Source organism: Lactuca serriola, chromosome 9 (assembly GCF_051521515.1).
Source record: "Lactuca serriola cultivar US96UC23 chromosome 9, Lser_US96UC23_V15, whole genome shotgun sequence".
Taxonomy (NCBI): Eukaryota; Viridiplantae; Streptophyta; class Magnoliopsida; order Asterales; family Asteraceae; genus Lactuca; species Lactuca serriola.
The window spans coordinates 47685511-47699139 of record NC_136416.1 but is presented as its reverse complement, the minus strand read 5'-3'; the positions used below and the strand labels follow the sequence as shown (position 1 = coordinate 47699139).

The 13629-nt window shown below is 29.3% G+C and overlaps 1 protein-coding gene across 1 annotated transcript; it reads right to left on the bottom strand.

The window, feature by feature from the left end:
- Positions 1-2359: 2359 nt before the first annotated feature.
- Positions 2360-3811, bottom strand: LOC145075663 (uncharacterized). The gene is made up of 2 exons (XM_079021823.1): positions 2885-3811; positions 2360-2758 (listed from the first exon to the last, which is right to left on the bottom strand). The coding sequence occupies exons 1-2, from the start codon at positions 3809-3811 to the stop codon at positions 2360-2362; spliced, it is 1326 nt and encodes a 441-aa protein (XP_078877949.1).
- Positions 3812-13629: the final 9818 nt, after the last annotated feature.

The window sequence follows — 13629 nt, the reverse complement described above, 5'->3', positions numbered from 1 at the left end:
TGAAGGGGTAAATATGGACGACAAAAACTCAATAACTAAATGTGTACAAATCGAAAAATATATTACCCTTTTAAGTCATTATCCCTATTTTAAATAACAAACTTTGGTGATATTTTACGTCTATTTAACTTTTTCTTAAATTGAATATATATATATATATATATATATATATATATATATATATATATATATATATATATATATATATATATATATATATATATAGTGAAGCTTTTTGATGTATCTGTATTTATCCAAAACTATATTTTATTTCCATTTGTATTTATCTGATACTATTTTATGTGGATTAATTGAAAAGTTATGGCTATTTTTTAATATATTTGAAGTGATTTGCAACTTGTTTTATGTGTAGTTTAAATGTTTAAACTTGATTTTATGTGTATTTTTAATGTTTGTATGTGTGTGTAAAAAAATATGAGAATTCTAAAAACTGGATTGATCCCGCGGTCGAACTGGTTAAATCGGTTGAAACATAAATTATATTGGTTCAACTAAAAAAATGATTTTTAAACATTGAAAACAAGACATAACCCGATTTTTTTTTTGAACTCATCCATGACATAAGCCGAAAGTGATACAAAAAGGACATATTAGACTATTTGATATTTAATAATTTTACGTTATTGAATTTTCTTAAAATCTGATTTTGACCATGCTTGAATGTGTGGAGATGAATGAAAGGTACGGTCCACAAAATACACAAACAAAAGTCCTCTTTAACGAAAAAAAATGCAAATTTGAGAATTGAAAATAGTTTACCATGGTTAGGGCAAACCGCAATAGCTTTAGCTATGGTTGTTTGTGAGCACGAAATTGTTTGCTAGGAATACATATTTTCCCATACAAGCTAATTTTCCATTTCATTTGGCCAAACCATGATTCAATTATGAAAATGATCAAAATTCAAAACGCCTTTGTCTCTGTAAATATATTGTATTTTGACAAATTTAGTGAGTGCCTAAAAATATCATAAAAAAAAAGAGAGATAATAGATACGCCAATATTTAAGCTCAGGATAGAGTTGGGAGTGAAAGTGGTATACATTTATGGATTGAGAAAAAAAATCCAAGTTACATGGCGTAACAATTAACAATTTGACTTTCAACAAATAGCAATTAGATATTACCTAGTGATAAGTTATAGTTAGTTGTGATAAAGTAAAATTACCAATTTTAATAGTTATAGAGAGATTACCTTTTTTATAAAAATAGGAGTGTTTGACGTGTAAAACAAATGCTAGAATGAAAGATTTCCTTGGATAATGTTAGGGAGCCCCAAGTAAACGAAAGGTCAATTTCCAGTTGAGCAGATAATGCTTCTCACGTCCAGTGTGATATGATTTGGTTCCACTGCACTATGTGATGTCCTATTATTTTTAAATTACAAGTTTAATATATGTAACTTAAAAATATATGTTTTAAAACACTACATGATGTCCTATCATGATGATCCATATGCAGATATGCTTGTTACATTTTTTTGTCACAATCTCACGAGGCATCTTCGAAATAAAATTATTTATCTCTATTGTGAAAAGACAGACAGGTTGTTAAATATTAAAAAGTACTATATCAGTTTAATCATACCCAATTTTGGTAATGTTGTATCGTCACGGACAAACAAACGAAGATATAGATATACTCAAAGTATTGTATTATATATATATATATATATATATATATATATATATATATATATATATATATATATATATATATATATATATATATATATATATATATATATATATATATATATATATATATATATATATATATATATATATATATATATATAAAAGTTAGGCCTATGCCTTAAAATTTGAGATAAGTGGAAATAAGGGGACCTTAGAATTTAGCAGCTATTTTATTTGGGATTTTGTTGATTTTTTGTTGTATTTTTTCTGGTTTTTCTTCTTGGGTCGGGTATTTGCTTGATCAAGTGCAGGCGAAGAAACCAATGAAGTGTAGGTATGTGAGTGACCATTTTTGTAGATAGATGTTATGTATTTTATACCTATTCTAGCGATTTTTTAGCACACTTATCCAATATAATTTGACGTGATGCTATTCTTATTGATTTCTATATCCAAAACTTGCAAGCACCATCTATTATTGTAAACATCACACATGCTTGAAACAAAAAAGTATATGCAATAAACTGATACCAAAAGTCGTTCATCTAAGACTACCCATGATCAGGGCCGGTTCATTGTTTTTTGCTACCCGGGGCGAGATAAAAAATTTTATGCTCTTATATATAAAAAATTTAGAAAATCAAAAAGATAGTAAATTTTATAATCAAACAATCAATACAATACAAACGAAACCTACAAAAATCATCTAAACCGTTGTCTTCGTGCATTTTTTGAAGCAAAAATATCTCTTATTTTACAATAATCAATATTTTGTAGAAAATCACTTTCAATACTTAAAAGTGATAATCCATTCAATATTTCTTGAGACATAGTACTTCGGAGATACGATTTCAAAAGCTTCAATTTTGAAAAACTTCTTTCCGCGGAAGCAACCGTAACCGACACTGTCAATAAGATCATATATGCAACCAAAACATTAGGGAACATATCCATTCTTCTTGCATACTCCATTATTTGAATAGATGTCCAAGGACCTTTACATTTGTATGCTTCATTAGGTAACATTTTCTGCAAAATTTGTAACTCAATAAATAAACCAATTCCATCAATATCACATTCTTCACCACTTGTCAAGTTGGACTAAAGATTTAAACAACATTTTTTTAATTTATCATCATCTAAAGAAACTAATTTGGAACCATCAAATAAAAAACCAAATATAGATTCAAAATATTGCATTTGTTCAAATCTATTTTTCAATTGAACAAGAGCCATATCTACTATAACAATAAAATAATCTCTTTTAAATGCTTCTTGAGAAGATTGGTGTTCTCTTTCGGTATTTGGAATTTCATCAAATTGTTTTTTTCTTTTATAATCACGTTTTTTTAAAAATTCGGGTTTAACTTTAACAGTATTTGCTATTTCTTTAGCTTCACTAATAGCAAAGTCAAACACACTTTCCCTATATCCTTCAAAATAATTAATTAACCCCTCTAAATTTTTTACAGCAACATCAATAAGCATTTCTTTGGATTGTAACTTTTTACTAACCAAATTAATTTTGTACAAAACTTCATACCATATAACTAAACTTAAAATAAACTCAAAACTAGAAAATTCACCATTTACTAATGAATCAGCATCTCTACACACTTGTCCATTATCACTTTCTATAGATAATTTTTTTAAAGCTTTTCTTATTTGGGAAAATTGTGTTTTTATTGCTTTAACACTTTCAATATGGCTTTCCCAACGAGTAGATGATAATGATTTAAGTGTTAGATCATCTATAAATTGAAGTAAAACACTCCATCTTTTTGTTGAATTAGAAAAAACATTATTAATCGTTTGACATGTACCAAAAAAAGTTTTTGCCTTTTGACAAGAATTTGCCATATCACATAAAACCAAATTTAAACTATGACATCCACAAGGCATATAAAAAGCTCTACTATTTATATCAAGCAATCGTTTTTGAACACCTTGATGTTTTCCTTTCATATTTGCCCCATTATCATACCCTTGACCACGAATATAATTAATATCCAAATCAAGAGATTTTAGAGCATCTTGTAAAACATTAAAAAGACCTAGACCGGATGTATCTTCTACATTTAAAAACTCTAAAAAAAACTCTTCTACTTTTAGTGGAACGTTTTCCAAATCTACACATCTTATAATCAAAGTCATTTGTTCTTGGTGACTAGCATCCGGAGTGCAATCAAGAATTACAGAAAAATATTTTGCATTTTTTATTTTTTTAATAATTGCACTTTTTACCTCGGATGCCAACATATCAATTAATTCATTTTGAATTTTATGACTAAGATAATGATTATGTGTTTCTTTGTCTTTAATCATTCGAAAATGTTCTTTCATTACCGGATCCTATTCAGCAATTGATTCAATTACACTTAAAAAATTACCATTTGAGTTTTCATAAATTTTTTCATTTGAACCACGAAAAGCTAAGTTATTTTTTTGCTAAACATTTGACAACAGAAATAATTCTAACCATAACTTCTTTCCAATGTTCGGTATCTTTTTTAATCATTTCTTATAGCTCTTTATCAATTGTTTCATTTTTATTTAACCTAATACGTGTTTCAGTCCATGTTCTTAAACAAACCATATGATCAGAACTATTTTCATGTTGTTTTAATGTTTCACTAAGATGCTTCCAATCTTTAATTCCTTCGGTTGCCAAATTACTTTTAGTTCGAACGGTTTTAAAAAGTTTACAACAAAAACAAAAAACTTTATCAAGTTCTTTTGAATACACTAACCATTTTCTATCAAAACAATCACCATTTTTTAATTTACGTGTATAAAAATCAAAAGAAAAATGTCTACCAAGTGCGTCTTTTGGAAAAATTATGTTTGTATCAATTTCTCTATTTGGCCCTTTTTCTATTAGTAAATCTTTCATTTCTGAATCTAAATCATCCCATACTCTAGGATCAAAAATATTAAAATCACTTGGTTTGTCTTTCTCAACAAAGTCATTTTTATCAAAATCATTAGAAAGATCAACCGAATCATTGGAAGTACTTGGTGGAATATTAAAATTATCATTTTTTTCAAAATCACTAACATTTTGATTTCTAACCAAAAATTTATTCAAAGACCCTCTTAATTCATTAGCCTCTTGTTGTTCCTTTTTTTTTCGTTTTCTATTTTGTGCACCAGATGGTTGTTTTCGGGGAATCATATTTAAAACAAAACAAATCTACTTATAAACACTAAACAAGGAATGAAGGAAAGATACAACCTGAACAATAACACACAGCAGCAAAATTTGAGCAACCTTCACAGCTTCACAGTTGTCAAATATCAGAATAAAGAAGCCTCCTGATCTTGATTCACATCACAAAAACAAGAAACAAAAACACAAAAAGTTTACAAAAACGAAATTACATATATTAAAATGAAACAGAAAATGGTAAAATTGAATTAGAAGAATAGTAAAGAACTCACCTAAATCAGGAAAAAAAATCAAAATCACAGTTCTTTTTCGTTTTACAGCTTTCACTTTTCATATATGCCTTCTGAAAATCTGAAATAATGAAATACATAATCAGAAATAATCAGAAATAATGAAATACATAATCATAAATAATGAAATACATAATCAGAATTCAGAAGACAAGTAGAGAAGTAAAGAACTCACCAAAATTTAAAAAAAAAAACGAAATCAGACCATGCTTTTTTGATTTTCAGCTTTCAGATATGCCTTCAAGCCTCCTGTATTCTGTATTCACATCACAAAATCAAGTAATCAACCATTGACCTAATCACCCAATCATTTAATCAAATACAGTGAAGATATGAATATGATGAATTGATGATTCATGTCGGAAATTTTAGAAAGAAATAAGAAACAAACAAACGAAAAAAAGAACTCACCGATTTTACGATTTATATATTGATTCTGTTTTCCTCTTGCTTTAGACAGAAAAAAAATCGAACCCAAATCGTTGCTACACCTATGAATCGTTGATACAACTCCGAATGAAGGAAAAAAATCCAATTTAATCGAATGGTAGAGACTGAAAGAGTCTCGATCTCCACGATTAAGAGTCTCGAGAGATAGAATAAGAAATGGAAAAAGGTGAATAGAAATCGGACCATAGACATCGATTAAGAGTCTCGATCTCCACGATTTTCAAGGGTTCCCGTTACAAAATTGACGATTGAAGTTCTCGACAGCATCTTGGCGCTCACGAAATAATCTCCCGCTTGGCCGCCGCTTCCGCTTTAGCTCTCGTATAGACGCCTCAAGAGAGTCACGCCTTTTTTCTTCTTGGACTGTTGTTGGTGCTGGACTTAATTCTGGGCCAAAGTTCCGATATATATATATATATATATATATATATATATATATATATATATATATATATATATATATATATATATATATATAGTATATCTTGTTGGACAAATTTTATGCCCCTAATTTGTTGATGCCCTGGGCCTAAGCCCACCTCGCCCATGTATTGGGCCGGGACTGCCCATGACCGTCCTTAGGATGGCCTTAAGCAGGGCCGGTTCTAAGCTTTTTCTTGCCCTGGGTGAAACAATATATTAATGCCCTCATTTTTTATATCTTTGGACTTGAACTAACCAATGCAAGACAAAAATATTGACGCGGCAATGTAACAAAACTTTAGAAAAAAAAACACATTCATTATGAGCTAAAAGTCACAAACTTCAACTAAAATAATGTCAATACGCATTTCTTATATATATATATATATATATATATATATATATATATATATAAAGAAGAAATGAAGAAAATTATAGCTATAGATTTCAAGTTTGAAGCATCGATGTAGCACCAAACATATTTACAATAGCAAAGCATAATGAAGTTGTTCGAACTTGCAACAACTGCACCAATAAACCTGAATGTGGCATAAGCATATGGTATGAAAGGGACCCGTACTATCAGTTCAAACTAACATCATTGAGAGTGTGGCATAAGCCCTTCCAGCCTATAATTCCATAACCTCTGTTCCACCACCATGTTTTGGTTTTGCGAGTCTAGTTATCTCTTCATCCAGTGACTGCCAGTTATGAATAAATTGATAAACACAAATGTGAAAAACATTAGACAACCTTAAAACATGAACAAAATTTGGTTGACCAATCATAATTCCAATGTTGGTATATGAATCTAATATGAAGGCACTGCTTGGCTGTCAAGTATCAATGTATCATAGTTCAAAAACCGTTAACAATACTAGCTAGTATTAGTGCAACAAAAACATCAATACATTTCCAAGCTAATAAATCTAACCTACCCATCACAAATTTTAGATTTTTAGTAAGTTACTAACGGAATTACCTTAGTATACTCTAATTTTAGCTTGAAACTATAATGAATATAATTGAAAAACATCCCTCTAGTACACTCATAAAAGTATGTATTCTCTCACACTTTAAATTAACCAAGTAAAAACAATAAATATAAACCCTAAAATGACGAGCCACTTACAGAAAAATGGATTTTGGAAGCTGTAAAATTATATTAGTTAAACATCTCTCAAACGCCAAAATTACCCAAAGCAATAAAAACAAAAACAGAAATCGTACATACTAAGAAGAAACTGAATCCTTCGCATCATCCTGTTTCGAGGCATTGAGACATCACCGACTTGAAAAGTAATCAAGGCATTCGAAATATATGGGCGTGCTAGGCGTTGAGTTCTCCAATCGGCAACAAATGGCATGTTTCTAGGAATGGGCGTTTAGTTTTTCTAGGCATTATATATGATTGACGGTTCAAAATTTATACTTCTTTGCCCCCACGCCTACGGCAAGATAGAAATCAGACTTATGTTATATCTTTGGGCTAAATTTTCTGGGCCAAAACCATATATAGTATTAATAGTTGGACTAAATTTATGCCCTTAATTTTTTGATGCCCTGGGCCTCCGCCCAACTCGCCCAGGTATCTGGGTCGGGCCTGGCCTTAAGACTTCAAAGTTCATCAAAGGAGCTAAACAAGATTCATCTAAGAAGCAATAACCAAAAATAATTATTGGTTTTCATTTATTTCAGTTTGACCAACCAATCCTCTATATCAGATCAGTTTACATTGTTTATATTTTCTGAATGTATTAGGTTCTAAGATGCAAGAGATAAAATGAGTAGCGTTATTTGGTAAGCAATCAAAGATGAGGGTTGTTTTTTAACCGTTTTAAAGCTGGATATTGATTATTTGGATCATAATTCTAATGTACTTGGTCATATACTGCAACTCATCTTTCCATTCCTACATTTTGACATAAATCAGCAGGTGTATATTAGATGTTTGGTGAAATGCTTAAGTGAAGTTTTCCTTAATGTTGTCTCTATTTATTTTGTAATCATTGCCAAATAGTGAAACTACTAACTGCATACTTATATCTTTGGTACTAAATATGTGCTTCAGCTAATTAATAGTAGATAACCAATATTAGATTTAGATTAAAAAAAAGTGGTGTATATGTGCAAATCTTGGTTATGATCAATTTTTCATAAAATATAATGACACATGTCAAATCGTTTGTTTTTCAATCTTACTTTTCAAAGACATAATATTGCCAATCTATTTATCATTATTCTAACTAAAACTTATTAAATTCTTTATTACAATTTAATTTGAGTTTGTTATACTTTATTTAGATATCATTGTTGAGAAGTTATAATATTAATCTGTACAAAGTTTAATAAGTATATGTCTTCATTCTTTGTTAGGAGATTTTGAGTCATTTAATTTCAATTAAATTTTAGCTATTTTATTTATATATGATTTTCTTAATATCAGTTTCATTCTCACTTTTGTCTTTATTTATTATTTTAGCGTTGGTTATCCTACTGAGATTGAGATGATAAAGAGATGTCAGTTTATGGGTGTTGTGGCAGACATGGAATGATCATGGAGCTATATGCATAGAAGACATTCTAAAGGAGATTATGAATGCGACTTCACATTTCAAGGAAAGAATTACACCAAATAGAAATATACTTTATTCTTCTACCAATATAGCAATGTTATTTAAGTCTTTCTTTTATTTCCTTACGAATATAACATGTACTTGGTTGTTTCTGATAATAGCAAGGCACTTAGAAATTCTTACTCGTAATACCAATGCACTTACATTTCTTCAAAGATTTATTAAAAGAAATGCATGAAATACCCTTCTTGGGTCGTGCTACGACCCTTAAACTTCCCTAGTATATATATATATATATATATATATATATATATATATATATATATATATATATATATATATATATATATATAGAGAGAGAGAGAGAGAGAGAGAGAGAGAGAAATGTTCAGGTATTATAACTAATTATTGTGTTATTGTATGCATAACTGTAGGCCTATCAAAATTAAATAAATATTTAAATAATTAAATAAATAAACAAGGGTATTTTAGTAATTTGATGAATAGCTTCTACAAATAGTCCTTGTAATCACGCTAGCATTCAGTTTTAACCTAATTTCTTTTCTTATATACACCTTCATCGATGTCTTCCAACCACTCCGCCACCAGCAGCAGGTCACCGCCTCATTCAATTACCGTTGTCGTTAGGGTGTTGGATAAGTTCGAAGAGGTGTCATTGACACCAGTTGGAAGGTTAAGGCAAGTGGTTTAGCCTCTGAGATGTTACTCACCTTCGTCGACAATCTCCCAGACGGGTTCGTGTAGCCATTAACACATATCTCGCTCATAGATGCATATATTATACTCTAAAATTAATGTATTTGTGATTCTCTTCCATGTTTTTTGTTCCAAGCTTAACTTCTTGTGAGAAAAGCATTCCCTGGTGCTAATTTGATCGAATTCTTAATTCTTCCTACATTCGGATGCTTTTAATCATTATCTCGAATTCTCATACTGTTAATTTCAACTCTTTTTACTAATGTTGTTGTTGTAGACTAATGTATCGTCTTTCTGGGTGCTGTTTTACATTGTATTCATCTTTAAAATATCAATTTTATGAAGGGAATTTGGGTTTGTTGATTCACAAGAAATGAAGAAGGAAGAAATTAGTTTTTTTTGTTCTAGCAGCCTCTAGACTCAGTTTAGCGTTTCTTGAATTTTTATTGAAGTTTGTGTGATTTTGGTCAGTAAAGATGAAATGAATAAGGGATATTTTGCTGCCTTCGATATGAGATTTGATTGTAGCTCTTAGGATGCACACCAACTGGTCGATAATGCTTGAACCAACCTTTTTAATTTTTATTCAAGAACGTTATTCAGGGTATGCTTAATTTTCCTTTGGGTATGAACTATGAACTATGAACTATGAAGCATGCGTATTAAAATTAAAATCCAATTTTATCTTTCTTTGGTATAAAAATATATATATTTTTTGAATGAATGGGGGAAATGCCCTTTTTTTTTGTTGGTTTGTTGGGTACATAAGGGCAAGAACAAGATTGTTCTTGTATTTCTTGACTGGAATCCATGTAGAATGAAAGGAAACATGGGGTTCATTAAGAGGAAACGTAGAATAGAGGGGTGAGTGAAATCATGAATTCTAATTCTGTTGGCATTTGTTCACGAATTGTATGAAATCACGAGTCCAATTCTGTTGGAATGAAATCATGAATTCTAATTCTGTTGGAATGGAATCACGAATCCATTTCTCTTTAATGGGTTTTGCGTGACTTTATTTTGGTTTGCTTCTTTATGCTTGAATTTTATCTTATATTGTTGGTTTATAATGATCAAGTGTCGAATACCATTATTTTTGTAGGTACGAAATGAGAGATATCAAAGCAAAACATGGTACATATGAAACTTACAACATTCTACTGTGATGTAATCTTGAATTCGGATTCTTTGAGAATAGAATCTTGAAGATGAACAATGTATGGGATGAAGATGAACAATGACCACCAATCTTCCAAAAAGAATAGATTATTCTACAAGAATAATATACAGTATAATGAAAAAAATATATGTAACAGTATATTCTGGTAGAATGATTCATATATTGTGTTTTTTGTGTTATTAATAAGTGTAACATTCGTATAGAATAATATATAATTTTTTTTTCTTTTCTAAGAATGTAATGATTTTTTTTTAACTTGTATCCCAAATTTTGTTATTCTTCAAAAAGTTCATTAGATCAAAATATATATTATGTCAGAATGTGTAATTCTTGTATGGTTCAGTCATATATGTTATTTTTCAATATATTGATAAAAATATTCCGTCAGAATTTTCGAATGAGGAGAATTATCATCAATACAATCAAAATTTTAAAATTAATAGAATCTATTTTCCTTAAAATATGAAATTTTCCTTTTTTAAATTTATGTTAATTGACTAAAATACCCTTAGAATGAAATTTGTTAGTATTGTTTAGTTATATTTAATTTAATAATATGTATTATTCACTTTCCAAAATTAAGTAAAATGATTGGCCTATAATTATGCATACAATAACACAATATTTAGTTTGAATAGAATAATCTAAGCCTATATATATATATATATATATATATATATATATATATATATATATATATATATATATATATATATAGAGAGAGAGAGAGAGAGAGAGACAGAGAGAGAGAGAGACAGAGACAGAGAGACAGAGGTTTAGATGTTTAAAGTAATTATTGTGTTATTGTATGCATAAATGTGGACCAATCAATTTAAAAACATAGATAGGGGTAAAATTGTAATCTTAGATTTTAATTAAGTTTGATAATTAATTATTCAAATCATAAACCCTTTAATTTAGGCAAAATCGTTTATATTTACCGTTTTAAAACCCTAGATAGAAAACATCGACCTTCTTCCTCATTAACTTCAATCCCACCGACGTAGAGGCGCGGGATGGCCATCGGAGTTCCTGCTCGTACACACTCCTAGTACACAGTCAACATTATCAATCCCCAAATCCCAAGATTGCCAGAATTAAGTGAAGTTGTGCCGCCAGAACTAGAAGAGAGTAAGCCGAGAGCTGCTAAACAGCCCATTGCTTCCCCCACCGAGATCGACTACGGTTGCTTTGTCGTCCTCCTTTCTTCAAATCAACTCCACACCCGAGGCGATCGTTGATTCATGTGTTGATTTCTGACCTACATTCGTTCCTTATCACTCGATTAATCGAGGATCGAAACCCCTCAACTGATTTATGCCTCCGATTCTTTCTAGCCTCCATATTTTCCATTGATTGACTACCTTCGTCCACGTTTTTTTTCCCGTCGAATGTTCAAATGAATGAAAAGGGCACAAAAACGCTTCAAATGTTGTAAACTAGTGCACAACCATGACTCCGACACAAAATAGAACACAATGATTAACAGGAGTCTGGATGTCCCATTTAGGATCGTGTTCCCGAGGATAGAAATCACCATACAAGCATTTACGTATACTGGTGTTGAGGAAGAAGAAATACATGGTAAGATTTATGGTATTTTCATGTTCTGATTTTGTAAGTATTTTCATCTTATTTTTTTGATTTTTTTCATGTAAATATTTCTCGTGAACAGTAATTATGTGATTCTAACAAGTCATGGCGGTTCAGAATATTAAAGAACACAAAAATAATTTTATGAGAATATTGCACACCAGGTGTTTATAGAAATGTATGCAAGAGAACTTGATGTTCAAATTCTTGAAGAACACAAAAATAATTTATGAGTTCGTTATTTGTGTTACTTGATTTTAACATGTAGTATGAGTTCTCTTAGAATTACTAAAATTTGTTTTATTTTTGTCATATAAAACCATTCTCACATAGTTTTATTGTTACATAATTCATTTTCATGACAGTTATTCTCATAGAATGAATGAAGTACATGATGATCAATGACACGAAGGTTGGATGAATGCGTGTGAGATAGACATGAACAATCCTCAATGGTCACCGATCTTCCAGAAAAATGCACTACTCATTGTCATATTCTGTTAGATTAATCTATAATAGAATGATAAGAGTATATGTAATAGTATATTTCAATTGAATAATCTACATATTATATTTGTTTGTTATTAGGGAGTGTTTGATTATTATATAATAAAATATAAAGTTTTTTATTTTTTTGAAGGATATGATAGAAAAAATTTAACTTGTATCTAAAAATTTGTTTATTCTGCGAGCAGTAAGTCTCTTCATTAGTTTATGGCTTGCATTTTCATAGAATATCATTATAAAAAGAATGTCATTCTGACAGAATAAAACCGGATATGATTAAAAATTATGTTTTAATTATTTAAACTAAATTAATTTAAAAAAAATCAAAATTCAAAAATTAAGATAATCAAAGATCCATTAAAATGTGAAAGTTTGTTTTTTTAAATTTGGGTTTCTTAATTTTAAGACAATGAAAATGTACAATATTACCCTTTTTTTAATTAAATGACATTATGCTATTTTTCTTTTATTTAATAATATAGGTAAATCACTTTCTTAATATAAGTAAAATGATTGACCCATATTTATGCATATAATAATACAATAATTACTTTGAATTGAATAACCAAAGTCTATATATATATATATATATATATATATATATATATATATATATATATATATATATATAGGGTTAGATTATTGTGTTCTAACTATCTATTGTGTGCATGTATGATTGATTGTGAACCAATCATTTTAGTTATTTTACGAAACTAATTAATGCATATTACATGTTGAAGATATAATGAGTATTAATTAAATATTCAATATTTAATATGCATTAATTACTTTCTTAAAATAACTAAAATGATTGGTCAAGAATTAATCATACATACACACAATAGATAGTAGAAACCTTTGAACCTAACTCTCCCTCTCTTTCTTTCTTTCTTTCTTTCTCTCTCTCTCTCTCTCTCACTTTATCTCTTTCTTTCTATCTCTCTCTCTCTCTCTCTCTCTCTCTATATATATATATATATATATATATATATATATATATATACACACACACACTCAAAGTGTTGTATATTTTAGACAACTTCAAAAATGGTCCATGTGGTTTTCGA

Coding starts and splice junctions, on each gene's coding strand:
- LOC145075663 (XM_079021823.1), bottom strand. CDS start 3,811: ATGACTTTGATTATAAGATGTGTAGATTTGGAAAACGTTCCACTAAAA. Junction 2,759..2,884: donor TTATAGTAGATATGGCTCTT/GTTCAATTGAAA, acceptor TTAAATCTTTAG/TCCAACTTGACAAGTGGTGA.